This window comes from Hevea brasiliensis, chromosome 16, assembly GCF_030052815.1.
Source record: "Hevea brasiliensis isolate MT/VB/25A 57/8 chromosome 16, ASM3005281v1, whole genome shotgun sequence".
Taxonomy (NCBI): Eukaryota; Viridiplantae; Streptophyta; class Magnoliopsida; order Malpighiales; family Euphorbiaceae; genus Hevea; species Hevea brasiliensis.
The window spans coordinates 51,320,034-51,334,371 of NC_079508.1; the positions used below are offsets into that span (position 1 = coordinate 51,320,034).

The window sequence follows — 14,338 nt, forward strand, 5'->3', positions numbered from 1 at the left end:
CCATTCTACAACACGTACAAAACACACTTTCTTATAGATTCCAAAAATTCCAACAAGAAACCACTATATGTACCATTCTCTTCCTTGAAACGTTTGATAAATTTTACCCTTGATGTTAAGAACAGTGACTATTTGCAAAACAAGAACAGTTGCTATTTGCAAAACAAGAAAGATGATGGTACAATACTGTAGCAAGAATTTAGTTTGTTGATCTTTTACTCGTTGAATTTGAATCTTGAGGATTTCCATGGGTTGCTGGTGCTGGTGCCGGTGCTGGTGCTGCCCCTGAGAACATTTCCATCATAGATCTCAAAGCCCCACTAAGCTGTTCAGGAATGTTTTCTCCGAGATTCATATTGATACTTCCACCTACTCTTATTTCTGGTTCATCAGATCCATTAACATTCCTATCTTCTCCTTGTCTGTCTTGAGGGTGCTGTCCCGGGTATACTTGCGCAGCCATGCTCCGTAACATATTTGCAAAATCAACAGGAATGGCATTGGTGTTGAATGGCATTGATGTAAATGGAGGTATCTGGCTATTAAATCCTTGATCATCGTGACCGGATGAATTCATATTCTACGAAGAGAAGGATAACAAAAGGTTTCTAGATGAAGCAAAAGCATGATGAATAGGACGATGATTTGAGGGAAACAGGAAAAATAAATGAGTTCAATAATGAAAGATAAAAGTTCTTTTTATACACAAAAATCAAACAGTACATAAAAGGTTCAAAATTCCAAGGTCTCTCTATAGTTAACCAACAAGTGAGAGATTACCATAATGAAATCCATGCTTGAGATTACCTTCTTGTTCTTCTTTAACATGTAACTACAAATTCTTTTACCTATTAGTGTATGCTACTGCTATGAGCTAGTATTGACCCTTCTATTTAATCATTAAAGAACTGCTCTTCTGTTATGTTGACTGAACAAGTCAATTCTCAAATGGGAAGGAAAAAAAAAAAGACAAAACTAAATATTACCTGATCCCTTTCTGTCCATTGCTGCTCTTCTTTCAGTTTTTGCTCAGCTACCTTTGTTTCAAGAGCAATAAGTGACATAAATAATTAAAAAATAGGAGGAAGAGGAGACGAAAATAAAGAAGCAAAGAAACAAACCCGAATATTTTCTTTGACAGATTCATTTTGAGGATCTAGCTGTAATGCTGAAGAGAAGAATATATGAAATGAGATATCAGATTATTTACTGTATTGCATGGGAAAGTTGCAAGTACTGAACTTCAACAACATACCTTAATCGAATCATGAGTCTAATAACATAGCACCATATTCTAATGATATAAAGCATAACAAAATCCCCAAAGCCACTATAATACAACGGCTTAGGAACAACTGCCATTACATCATTCTGTTATCATAACTTCAAATGACATCCAAATATCAGCGGCACAAGGTATGCTCATTGTCCATCTTTGCTTTAACTTTCATTTTGCACAATGTTATTTATTAGATATAAAGTCTAGACATCAAAACAATGACTAATAGATTAAAAATCTCAGCTGATATGCTATTACCAGTCATACAAGATGGAAAAGGCAACTATAGGACCTCTGGCAAATTATGTTTATCTTTCAGCTGCAATTGCAATTACTATACCATAAGCAACAAATGCTCTATATACTTTACAGCACCAGATTGCATTTAGCTAACTAAAATCCAATATTTTCACGTCTGAAGGAAAACATTGGTACTGCAAAATATTAAAGAACTAGCCTATCCCTATCAGGCAATAGAGTAAAAATCAGAATGCATCAAAGTGAATTGAATCTACTTTAGCAAAACGTAAACTTAGTAAAACTAGCAAAGCAATTATAAAATTACAAATGTAGATTTAATCCACATCACACCCAGTAAAACAATAACCTACAGAATGCATAACAAAGAATTAGAGCTTGCAGTCATGGCATAATGATTCAATTACATTAGATTATATGAGCAATACTAAGGATATTTAAGAATCAAAGTTACACCAACCTTTCCTAAATCCTTTGTCAATAGCATCTCTGTAGTTCCCTTGTGCATAATATGCTAGTCCAAGACGACTGTATGCCTTGCTGTAATTCGGGTCAATTTCAATGGATTCAAGACAGTCTCTGATTGCTTCATTATATTTGTGGATCTGAGTATATGCAGCTGCCCTGATATGCATACATCAAGCTACTCAATTTGAAATTAAAATTGTGTTGCATGATAAAAATATATATAAGGCAATGCCCCAGTTAAGGCCAGCCAAACCCTGGTCCCAGAAAAGGAACAATAGAAACAAGTTTTATTTTTCAGATTTCTGCAGAAATTAATAGCCTTCAGAACTTAAACTATCATTGCACTAGACAAAATGTATGTATACATACAGATAGATAACTGTGTTTTCTGGGTGTGTGGAAACATCTTATTTTACCTTGTGCAATAAAGCAGTAATATAAAAACAAAAACTTTAACCTTTGTCTTGACAATTGAAAAGATCTTGTAAGAAATTGTTCAAAGAAAATGCAGAGTTTACTTGTGGAAAACAATTCTCTATTTTTCATTTTCCATTTTCTTAGAAAACTCCGGTTTTCATTTTTCACAGAAAATAAGAGAAAACATGTTCACCTGTTAATAATAGAAAACAATTTCCTAATTCTAAATTATATATATATATATATATATATATATATTAAGCAGCTTTCATAGTTAAACAAAAAAAAAATCATTGCAAAATATATTTGGAAACTTATTTTACTTTAAATTTTTTTTTATATGTGTTATTCATTTGTTTTATAATAATATGATTAATTTTTTATTATTGTAAATAAATATTTTCCTAAATAATCATTCAATTTTAGTTATGAGAAAAAAAATTATAGTATAATTTAGGTTATGGAAAAGTCATTATTTTTCATTTGGAAAACAAGACATTTATCATAAAGAAAAATAGTTGAAAACAACGTAAAATTGTTTTCCAAATCTTAATTAAATTTTGCAAAACTGTAAATTAGTTTTCCAATTCTCTATTTGGAAAACTGAAAACCAACACATGCGAGTACAAAACTTTGTTTTCAAATTCTCTTAAAAAACTTTTCCATAAAGTTACTCCAGTTTTCCACAAGAGAACAAGCCCCTAATGTCTAACATGTACATTCTTAACAAACTAGTCTAATGGTTAAATTCACTAAGTCAAAGTCTCTAAATGTAGGCATTGAGGTTCAAATTTCGCCATTTAACAATCCCTCCCCCCCACAAAAAGCAAAAAAAAAAAAAAAAAGCCATAAAAATCAAAGAAGAAAAAGAAAACAACTAAAGTGTTAAACAATGAACTTATTTAAAAATGGATAACATTAAATTAAAAGTTTGTGTTTTTTTTTTTGAACTGAAAATTAAAAGATTGGTAAAGCATATCAAACAGCAGCCATCAAACAGATATTGTGACTATAAAATTCTGTTGAAACATGAAACCATGTCCACAATATACTTCTTTATGTTTATGGGAATTGAGTGCCTATCTCAAAGTCAATGCAAGAGATTCAGTGTTAGTATATACAAAACAATTGATTGATAGTGCACCTGTTACAGTGGTATACAGCATTATTTTCACAAAGCGAAATGGCACAAGAATACAATTCAATTGCATCAGAGTACAGCTTTGACTGTATAGCCCTGTTACCTAAAAGCAAAGACAATATTACATAATATAATCAGCCAAAAATTGAAGACAACATAGCATAATACAATCAGCTTGATTAAACTGTATTGATGCAAGACAAGGCAACCCTCTCTATCTCTGTCTTCCTCATTGGTGTTGCTAAACATAAACTCTTAGTAAGACAAAGAATGAAATGTAGACGCATTTTAAGAGATATTCTGATGCCATAAACCTTGCTTAGAGATATTCATAACATACAATTTGTCCAGAAGTTATAAATCAAAAGCATCTGCTGCATAAAGGCATACAAACTCAAATGCACCTTGTGACTTGAATGTCTCTGCCAAGCTATTCCGGTTAAATGATTGGCATCCAGCTTTTTCCATCTCCTGATATGGCAGATCATATTTTTTATCAATCAAGCTTTACAATGGAATAAGGAAAGGACAGGTTGACATCTTGTAACATATCAATCTTTGGACTAAATCAAATGCCCTATAATGCAATAGTATCAACGAACTCACAAATAATATTGAATAAAAAATCAAAGATTATATTTTTAATGCACCTAGCATACATGGGCATCGACAAATCTAAATTACATTTAGAGCATCATGAAATAAACGCGTTGCTTTATCCAGTTGGACAGGATCATCGTTCCCATCAGCCGTTGTCTTAAAAAAGTGACTTTTCTCAAGGGCAGCAAAGAACTGCCCAAAGAGTTCATCTTTGGATACCCCTGCCAATAACATTGAAAATCAATTAATGTATGAACTTAAGACTTTAAACCCACAACAAAAGGTTTAAACTGTCAAAAAAGGGGCCCAAACTCAAATTCAACCCAATAGCAAAGGGAATGAAATGTGCACAAAAGCCTTTTAAGCAATTGAGCAATTAGATTTTTAATTCAATTAATGATAGTAGGCAATGAGCCAACAACATTAGTATTGGCCTTGCCATTTCCAAATATTTTTTAACATACAACAAACACAAGTGATAAACAAGAATCAATATACAATAATGTGCAGTATCAAGAGAAGAATACAAGCCTACCCATTGCATGAGATGGTTGAGTCCAATCATCAACCTGTTTATAAAGATATACGATAGTTAAAACTCAGAAAAAGAATATATATATATATATATATATATATATATATATATATAGTTCATAATGATAAATTTAACCAAGTAAAGCATCTATGTGAATATGTTTTTTCAGTTTAAATTCAACAACAAACTTACAAAACAGCAACAACACAATTCAATAAACAACAGAAACTAAACCCTAATAAAGAATAAAAAGGCAACTATATATATTTCCAACAACTAGGCACCTATAGAAGTGTCATTTTATCTGCATCATAACATCAATTTTCAGTTTTATCTATTAATTATCTTACCGTTAATAATCCATAATAGATCCTTGGATAATGTGCATAACAACCACCAGCAGTTATACAAATGAAAGAATCAGTATCATCCTTAGAAATGCAAAGTGGTAAATTGGGAACCATGATAATGTTATTCATAAACATTTTAAATTAACATGTTCTCAAAAATATGGAAGACAAGCAATCATACTGGTAAAAATAACAAGTAAACTGGAGGGGAATAAAAATGTGAAAGTAAATAATGAGGATGGGGAAAAACAAAAACCTGAGTCCCAGATGTCTCTGAGTGATTAGCATCAACAGCATTCTGCTGGACATGGGATGTACTAGAAGTATCCGCTGGAGTAGCTCCATGACTCAAATCTGTTTTGATCTTCTGAGCCTCATTTGCCTCGATTGAACGAAATAAGTCGACCAACAAACCAGGATTTATGCAATCATTATTGGAAGTTGAATCAAGCTTAAAAACTTCAGTCAAACATTCCCTAGCAACCTCCAGACCTTCAATATCAACCCCAGGAGCAGGTTCAACTAAAACATAGTAGAAAAAATGTCATACTTACTAGAAAAATAAAACAACCAGAAAACCAAGATCAATGCATACAATCAATCAGATAACTATAACACAATATGTGTGTGTGTGTGTGTATATATATATATATATATATTAAAATCTAGTCAAAATTAGCCTGCAAACAGAAATTATATGTTCTAGACAGAAACATTCCAAAAATTAAGCTTTCCAAGTGAAAGGATACTTGACAATTCTGATCAGAAAACCTCGATCACAATAAGATAAAGAAGACATTCAACTGGTACGAATGATTATAGAATAGATAGAGTAACCCAAATGAATTGAGCTAATGCCCGACAGTAATCATTTCCAGAAAAGATCAAAACCATAGTCATCAACAATGCCATGCCAACATATATAAATAGAATACAGAGAGCGAGAGAGAAGGGGGACTACTACCGGAGTCGAGGAAATCGAGGAAGGCGCGAACGATGCGACGGGAGAGAGGGGAATCAGTTTTCAAGTTAGTCATTGTGAGAGAAAGAGAAAGAGAAAGAGCGTTTCTGCTAGAAGAAGAGAATTACCTCCTCAAGGAGGAAACGGGAAGATAGCAAGGGATCGAGGAAAAGCTCCTCTTCCTTCCGTCAGAAGAGATAGTGAAGGTCGTGTGTTTGGTTGCGGATTGATACTGCACCTCACCGGAATAAGAATATTTTATAATTACAGGTTCCCTCGTGCGTTGGGCAACTTAAATTGTCTCTTTAGGACTTCTGCTGTTTTCAAAGTTCATACAAGCCTTTAAAATAATTTTAAAGCAATCAAATCCTTATAGAAATTTTTAAAACGGTTTTATTAATTAAAATTCATTTAATATAAATAACTTTTACTGGACATTATAAATTTCAATATTACAAAAGTTTATTATTTTAATCATAATTGATATCACCCTGTCAGAATAAAGTTAGAAAGTCAAATATATTTTTAATATAGATAATCAAAGCAAGAAATACTTTCAAACGTGGCAAACCTAAATAAAAACTCAATGGACCGAATGAGAAAAGACCGAACAATAACGAGAAAGGATCGAACAATAGTTTTATTCGGTGGAAGTGGCAAACAAAACTTATGCTGAGCAAACACCCAATAACTGATACAACGCGGATTCCTCAAACCAAGCGATAATCTCACATATAATTCGGTAAAAGCATATATCACGGAGATCCATAAATATCCATACATAGTCACTATCTTAAACAGAGCAACTGCTATTTGTTTTAAAAACTTATAAATACCAGCCAAATAGGAGATCCAGGTACGCTTACTATCTCCATTGTTCTCTGCCACTAAAGAGTTTTTTAATCTTTCTCTGAGAATATCAAGATCACTGACTTAAGCATCGGAGTGGCTCACTAGAAGGCCATCCACCTGATTATTTTTTCCATTATAGGTCAACGTTATCATCTGGGTCAAGACAAAAAAATTACTGACAACATCAATAATTATAATCACGTGATCACAAATATTAATTTTCTTTATTTTAAGAGATTATTGAATTTTTTACGGCACATATTCCTTCCCACACACACTAGCAAGTATGCACTTGATATAAAGAAGAGCAAAGAGACATGAACATGTTAGCTTACACTGTGTTTGGATAGAGGGAAAATAAGAGAGAAAAGAAAATTTAAGAGTAAAATAATTTTATTTACCATCATTTTATGTTTGGATAGAGAGAAATAAGAGAGAAAAGAAAATTTGAGAGGAAAATAAATGTATTTTGTCCACTTCTACTTTCTCTCCAAAATGAAGAAAAACTAAAAGGAAAATATATAAAATTACAAATATACCCTTATATTATATAAATTTTTATTTCTTAATTTAGGAATAAAATTGTAATTTCACTATTTATAAAGTAACTTTCCCTCTTATATTTTCTTTTTACTACCCAAACATAAGAGGAAACATATTTTTTTTCCTTATCATTATTAACTTTTTTATTTTTCTCTCATTATTTTTATTCCTCTGATCCAAACACAATGTTAAAAGTACGCATGTATAAACATGTGAATCTTACTACTCCCGGACATTTGTATTCGAAAGGTGGTTCAGGTGTGAGGATCCAAAAAATTTCAATGACACAAATGGCTACCAAAATTTTAATGTCACACATCACCCTTCCGCAAAGCATAACATGATCCCTCAGTATACATAATGAATTATCAAACTTCGACTATTGATAACCCATTAAATATACTACAAGAGATTTTAAAACAATTTTCATTCATTTTTAAAATTGTTTTAAAATGGTGGGTAATATTGAATAATTATTCAAACCATTAACTGAAGTTTAGGTCATAAATTAAATTTTTTATTAAATTAGGATTTTCGAAAATTTTACAGAAATTTCGACAGAATGCAGGCAAAAAATAGAGAAAACAGTTCTTCAAAACCTGAAAATAAAACACTTCCAATGTACTTTTCTCAACCACAACTCCATAAATGCTCAATTCAACACAAACTCAATGCATTTTCAATATCCATCAATTTTATTTAATATATTCACTATACATACAAAAGTCTTAATTTTACAGAAAAAAAAAAACAAAAATAATATCATTACAAACTTAACTATACAACTACTCAACTAGTTCAATAGATACATATGAACAAAAATTTTACATCAAACTAAGTTACAAGAGTATAAATAATATACCCATACAAGATCCTCAAAATGTGCTCCCTTATCACTATAGCAGCTCACTCATACAAGTTTGGCTGGCAATTTGACTAAGTTATGGTCAAAATTTGAATTTGTGTTCTTCATGAAAGCTGTTCTACTATGTCTAAGCTTTCCAATGGTATAAAAATCAGGTCATTTGGACCTTTCTACACCAAGTTATGACCATTTGAACATATACTATTTATATGGTCAGTTTTGTCCAGTGGCAGGGTACCTAATCCGAATTTAACCAAATTTTACACCAACTTGTGGTCAGTTTTAGGGCAAGATTTCTACATAAAAATTGTTGCTTTGGGTCTTAATTTTCGTCTTCAATTGGCCTCATACCAATTGGAGCAACATTATTTCAGTTATAGTCATTTGAGTGGACAAGGGTCAAGCTGTTCAGATTTGGATATTACCACATTCACACCTCAATTCCATTCCTAGTATTCAATCACACTCATAAACACACCAATTGACCAATTTAAGCATCAATTATGTCAATTGGGCATCAATTCACCAAAATCCTCAAATTTTCCAACCAAAACCCTAAGTGCCAAGAACCCTAATTTTCAGTTATCACAATTCATGAAATTAAAGTGTACCACTAACATCTACTTACTCAATTAGACTTGTATACATGATTAATTAAATTAAAGCACATCATTTCCCTCAATTACCCATGGCTGCAGAAATTTCCTCTCCCCTTAATAGGCATGATTTTTCCATTTTTCTAAGTCAATTCTACTTGCTCAACATTAATTCCACAACTATAAACTAATAAGAATGTAAAAAGAAACTTACCTTATATAGAGCTCCTAAATCCTCAATTCTTTCTCCAAATTCTTTAAATTTCTCCCTCCAATTCTTCTTATCAAGGTCAAGTAAGAGGTTTTTATGGGTTTTTGTTAGGGTTTATAGTGTGGAATCAAGCTTTGAAAGCTTGAAAATGCTTAACAATGGTGGAAATTTTTTAGAGAGAAAATGAGAGAGAGAGTGGCGGCACTTAGAGGAAGAAGAAGACCAATTTTGGCTTTTTAATTCCATTTATTTGCTATTTATACTTTCCCAAAAATAGTTAATTAAATTATAAATATTTATTATGTCATGCTTGCATCATATGGTGGTGTCATAATTCCTTTTAAGTTGATTTTCTTTTCTTTTTCTTTCACTCACCTCTTCACTTGTAATCTATTTTTCACAATTTTAATTTTCTACATTTTAATGGACATTTAGGCCAAAAGTCACCTCTAAGGGTGAATTTACCTAATTGCCCCTTACTGGTCTAATTCGTTTTTGCAATAGCATTAAATTGCTTCTGGAACTCTGATTTAATTATTTGAGCTGGTTCTCTATTCCTTTCTGTGGTTTTCATAATATCATTAGCTTTGCAATAATCCTTAGGCCTGGGGTGCTATAAGGTCCCATACAAAATTAGGGCAGTAACTAAGCTCACAGTCACTTCCCAGTTCCATCACCAATTGCTGTGGCCTCGACTCATTTAATCCATTATGCCTTGTTTTCTTGATTTCTATTTTTACTTCATGTAATTATTATTATTTTTTTGTTTGTAGCTTGTTTAGGTGACTTAAATATGGTTTTAAGCCCCTTAACTGTTCGGACTGACACTGGTCACCGGAACAGTGAAATATATAGAACTAATGCATATAGAGGTGTTACAATTCCCCCTCCCCGGCCCTTAAAATAAATTTTGTCTCAAAATTTTACTTGATCTTAGTCACTGAACAGTTGGGGGTGCTCCCTCCTCATGTCCTCCTCGCATTCCCAAGTAGCTTCCTAGCCTGAATGGTGGTTCCACAATACTTTCACTAGTGGTATCTGTTTGTTCCTCAGCTGCTTAACCTCATATGCCAGAATCTTTATGGGTTCTTCCTCATAAGTGAGGTCTGGATTCACCTCAATCTCTTCTACTAATAGCACATGAGAGGGGTCTAATCAGTACCTCCTTAACATAGATACATGGAAGACATTATGTATCTCTTCCAACTCTGGAGGCAATGCCAATCGGTATGCTAGAGGACCCACTCTTTCCAGAACCTCATATAGCCCAATAAAGCGAGGGCTTAGTTTCCTCTTTCGGCCAAATCTCATAATCCTCTTCCAAGGAAAAACCTTGAGGAATACCTTTTCACCCATTGTATACTCAATATTTCGCATTTGCAGATCAATATAGGACTTCTGGCGATCTGATGCAGCCTTGAGTCTCTCTCTGATAAGCTTAATCTTCTCCTCTATCTGCTGAACAATCTATGGGCCAATTAACTTTCTTTCACCCACTTCATCCCAATACAGAAGAGTTCTGCACTTTTGGCCATACAAAGCTTCATAAGGAGGCATTCCTATGCTTGATTGATAATTGTTGTTGTAAGCGAACTCAATCAGAGGCAAGTGAGTATCCCAACTACCTTCAAACTCAATTACACAAGCCCGTAGCATATCCTCCAATATCTGAATCACCCTCTCAGACTGGATATCTATCTATGGATAGAATGCCTTACTGAAGTTCAATATAGTTCCTAGGGCTCTTTGCAAACTGCCCCAGAACCTATAAGTGAACCTTGGATCTCTGTCTGATACAATCGATACTAGCACTCCTTGAAGTCTCACTATCTCATCCAGGTACAGTTTAGCCAATATGTCCAAGCTATAATCCATCCTCACAGGCAGAAAGTGAGCAGATTTGGTCAATTTGTCCACAATGACCCATTATGCATCATGATTCTTCTGTGTTCTCGAAAGTCCCATCACAAAATCCATTGTGATTCTTTCCCATTTCTACTCAGGTACTGGCAGTGGATGTAGCAAACCAACTGGTACTTGATGCTCTACCTTCACTTGCTGACAAGTTAAGCACTTGGCCACATACTCTGCTATGTCCTTTTTCATCCCATTCCACCAACAATGTTCTTTCACCGTTCTGTACATTTTAGTGCTACCAGGGTGCGTAGCAAAAGGAGAATCATGTGCTTCCTTCATAATGACTTGCTTCAATTCCATATCATTTGGAACGCACATTCTGCCCAAGTATAATAGTAAGCCATCATCATTCACTGTAACATCTGGCTTCTTACCATTCTGAGTCTCTTCCATCAATTTCTGATATTTTTCATCATTTTGTACAGCTATTTTTATCTGATCAATCAACATTGGCTTCACTTGCTAAGTAGCTATAATCTGCCCCTCCTCATCTATCTCCAGATTTGCATGTAGTGCCCTCAACTCATGCACCATAGACAAAGGAGAAACCCTTAATCTAGTCATAGTCTTGCGACTGAAGGCATCTGCTACCACATTTGCTTTTCCTGGCTGATAATTTATAAAGCAGTCATAGTCTTTAATTAGTTCTAGCCATCTCCTCTCTCTCAAATTGAACTCCTTTTATGTGCCCAGATATTTCAAGCTCTGGTGATCTGTCTAGATATAACACTTTTCCCCATACAGATAATGTCTCCAGATCTTTAGAGCAAATACAATAACTGCTAGCTCCAAGTCATGTGTAAGGTAGTTTCTCTCATGTGGCTTCAGCTGACGTGATGCATAAGCAATGACATTTTGGTATTGCATAAGTATACAGCCTAACCCATTGTGAGAAGCATCACTATAAAAAGTGTATTCTTTACCTAGAGTAGGTAAAATCAGGACTGGAGCTTCGATCAAACATCTCTTCAACTCATCAAAACCCTGTTGGCATTTATCAGTCCACTAAAATTTTATATCTTTCTGAAGTAGCTTGGTCAGTGGAGATGCTAACATAAAAAATCCCTTCACAAAACGGCGGTAGTAACCAGCTAAACCCAGAAAATTGTGAACTTCTGTAACATTCCTGGGCGACTTCTAATTAAAGATAGCTTCAACCTTGCTAGGATCTATCTTTATACCTTTAGCTGATACAATGTGCCCCAAGAAAGAAATTTCTTTCAGCCAAAATTTACACTTCGATAACTTGGCATACAGTTGTTTCTCCCTTAAAGTCTATAGCACAATCCGCAGATGTCTATCATGCTCCTCTGCACTCTTCGAATATACCAATATGTCATCAATAAACATAATAACAAATTGATCTAAATATGGCCTGAAGATGGTATTCATCAGGTCCATAAAAGCAGCTGGAGCATTGGTCAACCCAAATGGCATAACCAGAAACTCATGGTGGCCATATCGAGTTCTAAAAGGAGTTTTTGAAATACTCTGCTCTTGCACCCTCAACTGAAAATACCCCGATCTCAAGTTAATTTTGGAGAATACAGCTGCACCCTTCAACTGATCAAACAAATTATCTATGCGGGGCAACGGATATCTGTTCTTTATTGTCACCTTATTCAACTGCCTGTAGTCGATACACAGACGGAGAGTACCATTTTTTCTTCTTAACAAACAACACTAGTGCTCCCTAAGGTGACACACTAGGGCATATGAAGCCCTTATCAAGCAACTCCTATAACTGTACCTTTAGCTCTTTCAGTTCAACAGGTGCCATTCTATACGGGGTAATGGAGATTGGGTCCACACTAAGCATAACCTCTATTTCAAACTGCACTTTTCTTTATGGAGTTAATCCTAACAATTCTTCAAGAAACACATCCAGAAAGTCACATACTATAGGGATGTCCCTCAATGCTGGACTCCCTACTTGAGTGTCTATCACATGGGCCAAGTAAGCTTCAAACCCTTTTCGGATTATTTTTCTAGCTAGTACAGCTAAAATGAGATCTGATAGCAATAACTGCCTCTCCCCATATCTTACCACATCATCATAGTGAGGGAGACTAAAAGTGACTGTCTTTAGTCTACAGTCAATCATAGCATGATGCCTGGCTAACTAATCCATGCCCAAGATGATGTCATAATCTCTAAAGGGCATTTCAATCAAGTCGGATAGAAAAGTATGTCCTTGGATCACCAAAGGACAATCCTTATACATTCTATTGACCCTAACCTCTTATCCTAATGGACTAATTACTAGCACCCCAAAATCCATTTTTACATTAGGAACAACAATACAACAAGTGATGTTGGCACTAACATAAGAGTGTGTAGAACCCGGATTAAACAACACACACACATCTTGTTTAAAGATAGAGAAAGTACCAGTGACTATATCAGAAGTTTTAGCCTCTTCTCACTACCACATGGTGTATACCCTAGCCGGTGCACCACTCTGTTCAGGCTGGTTGACTGTGGTCTGACTGCCAAAAGTACTGCCCCTGCCTATTCCTCGGCCTTTACTAACTGTCTGAGAACCTCTGGAGGTAGAACTCTGAACTGAGCCTTCAACTGTAGTAGGTGGTGTAGCTTTGCGAGCACTCACACAGTCTCTAGCAAAATGGATAGTTCCACCACAATTATAACAGGCTCCAATAGCCTTGTAACAGACCCCTCCATGTACTTTTCCACATGTTTCATAAGTACGGACTGGGGTTGTTCCTCTGGATGTCTGCTGGCTAGGTCGAGGCAGTCTCTGTCTTGAGGATCTACCTCTACCAGACTTGCGAGAACTGGATCTCTCAAAATGTTTCCTCTTTCCTAATCCACTATCCGGAGCTTGACCAATAATCTTTCCACCTTTCTCTTTCTCTTTTGATCCCTTTTTAGCTGTCCCTTCCACTTCAATTCTTTCCAGCTTTAGGGCTTATGAAATCAATTTTGAAAAATTCTGATGTCTAAACCCCACAACTTGCATCCTCAAACTAGGCCTTAACCTGGCCTCAAAGCGTTTACATCTGTCTCATACAGTGGTAAGCAAACTTCCTGTATAGTGACTTAATCTGGAAAAGTCCCTCGCATACTCTGCTACAGTTCTATCCCCTTGCTTCAAATTTAGAAATTCTTGTACTTTCATGTCAACATATGTGTCAAGGACTCATTTCTGTCTGAATTCCCTCAGAAAATCCAACCAAGTCAGAACAGGGGGCTCCACTAAACTATGGAGTATGGTCTTCCACCACTCATAAGCATCTCCTTGCAACAGAGAGACCGAGTATTCAAACTTGAGTTCTTCTGTATAATGCAACTTCTTGAATACCCTTTCCATTCTTTCAATCC

The 14,338-nt window shown here is 34.8% G+C and overlaps 2 protein-coding genes across 2 annotated transcripts; both read right to left on the reverse strand.

Annotated features, from left to right (window-relative positions):
- Nucleotides 1-15: 15 nt before the first annotated feature.
- On the reverse strand, nt 16-6,261 carry LOC110643820 (uncharacterized). The gene is made up of 10 exons (XM_058138117.1): nt 6,013-6,261; nt 5,305-5,570; nt 4,699-4,732; nt 4,248-4,384; nt 3,968-4,034; nt 3,567-3,666; nt 1,998-2,161; nt 1,122-1,168; nt 987-1,037; nt 16-580 (listed from the first exon to the last, which is right to left on the reverse strand). The coding sequence occupies exons 1-10, from the start codon at nt 6,083-6,085 to the stop codon at nt 200-202; spliced, it is 1,320 nt and encodes a 439-aa protein (XP_057994100.1). The 5' UTR covers nt 6,086-6,261; the 3' UTR covers nt 16-199.
- A 7,157-nt stretch (nt 6,262-13,418) lies between these two features.
- LOC110643814 (uncharacterized) lies at nt 13,419-14,135 on the reverse strand. Its single transcript, XM_058138407.1, has 2 exons — nt 14,028-14,135; nt 13,419-13,916 (listed from the first exon to the last, which is right to left on the reverse strand). The coding sequence occupies exons 1-2, from the start codon at nt 14,133-14,135 to the stop codon at nt 13,419-13,421; spliced, it is 606 nt and encodes a 201-aa protein (XP_057994390.1).
- Nucleotides 14,136-14,338: the final 203 nt, after the last annotated feature.

Bases quoted from the DNA above. Each gene is read 5' to 3' on its own strand.
- LOC110643814 (XM_058138407.1), bottom strand. From the start codon at position 14,135: ATGAAAGTACAAGAATTTCTAAATTTGAAGCAAGGGGATAGAACTGTA. The intron at 13,917-14,027 runs GTATGAGACAGA...TAAGCCCTAAAG, and splicing joins CAGGAAGTTTGCTTACCACT to CTGGAAAGAATTGAAGTGGA.
- LOC110643820 (XM_058138117.1), bottom strand. From the start codon at position 6,085: ATGACTAACTTGAAAACTGATTCCCCTCTCTCCCGTCGCATCGTTCGC. The intron at 4,385-4,698 runs GTAGGCTTGTAT...TGTTATTGGCAG, and splicing joins TCAACCATCTCATGCAATGG to GGGTATCCAAAGATGAACTC. The intron at 2,162-3,566 runs GTGCACTATCAA...TATGCATATCAG, and splicing joins GCTGTATACCACTGTAACAG to GGCAGCTGCATATACTCAGA.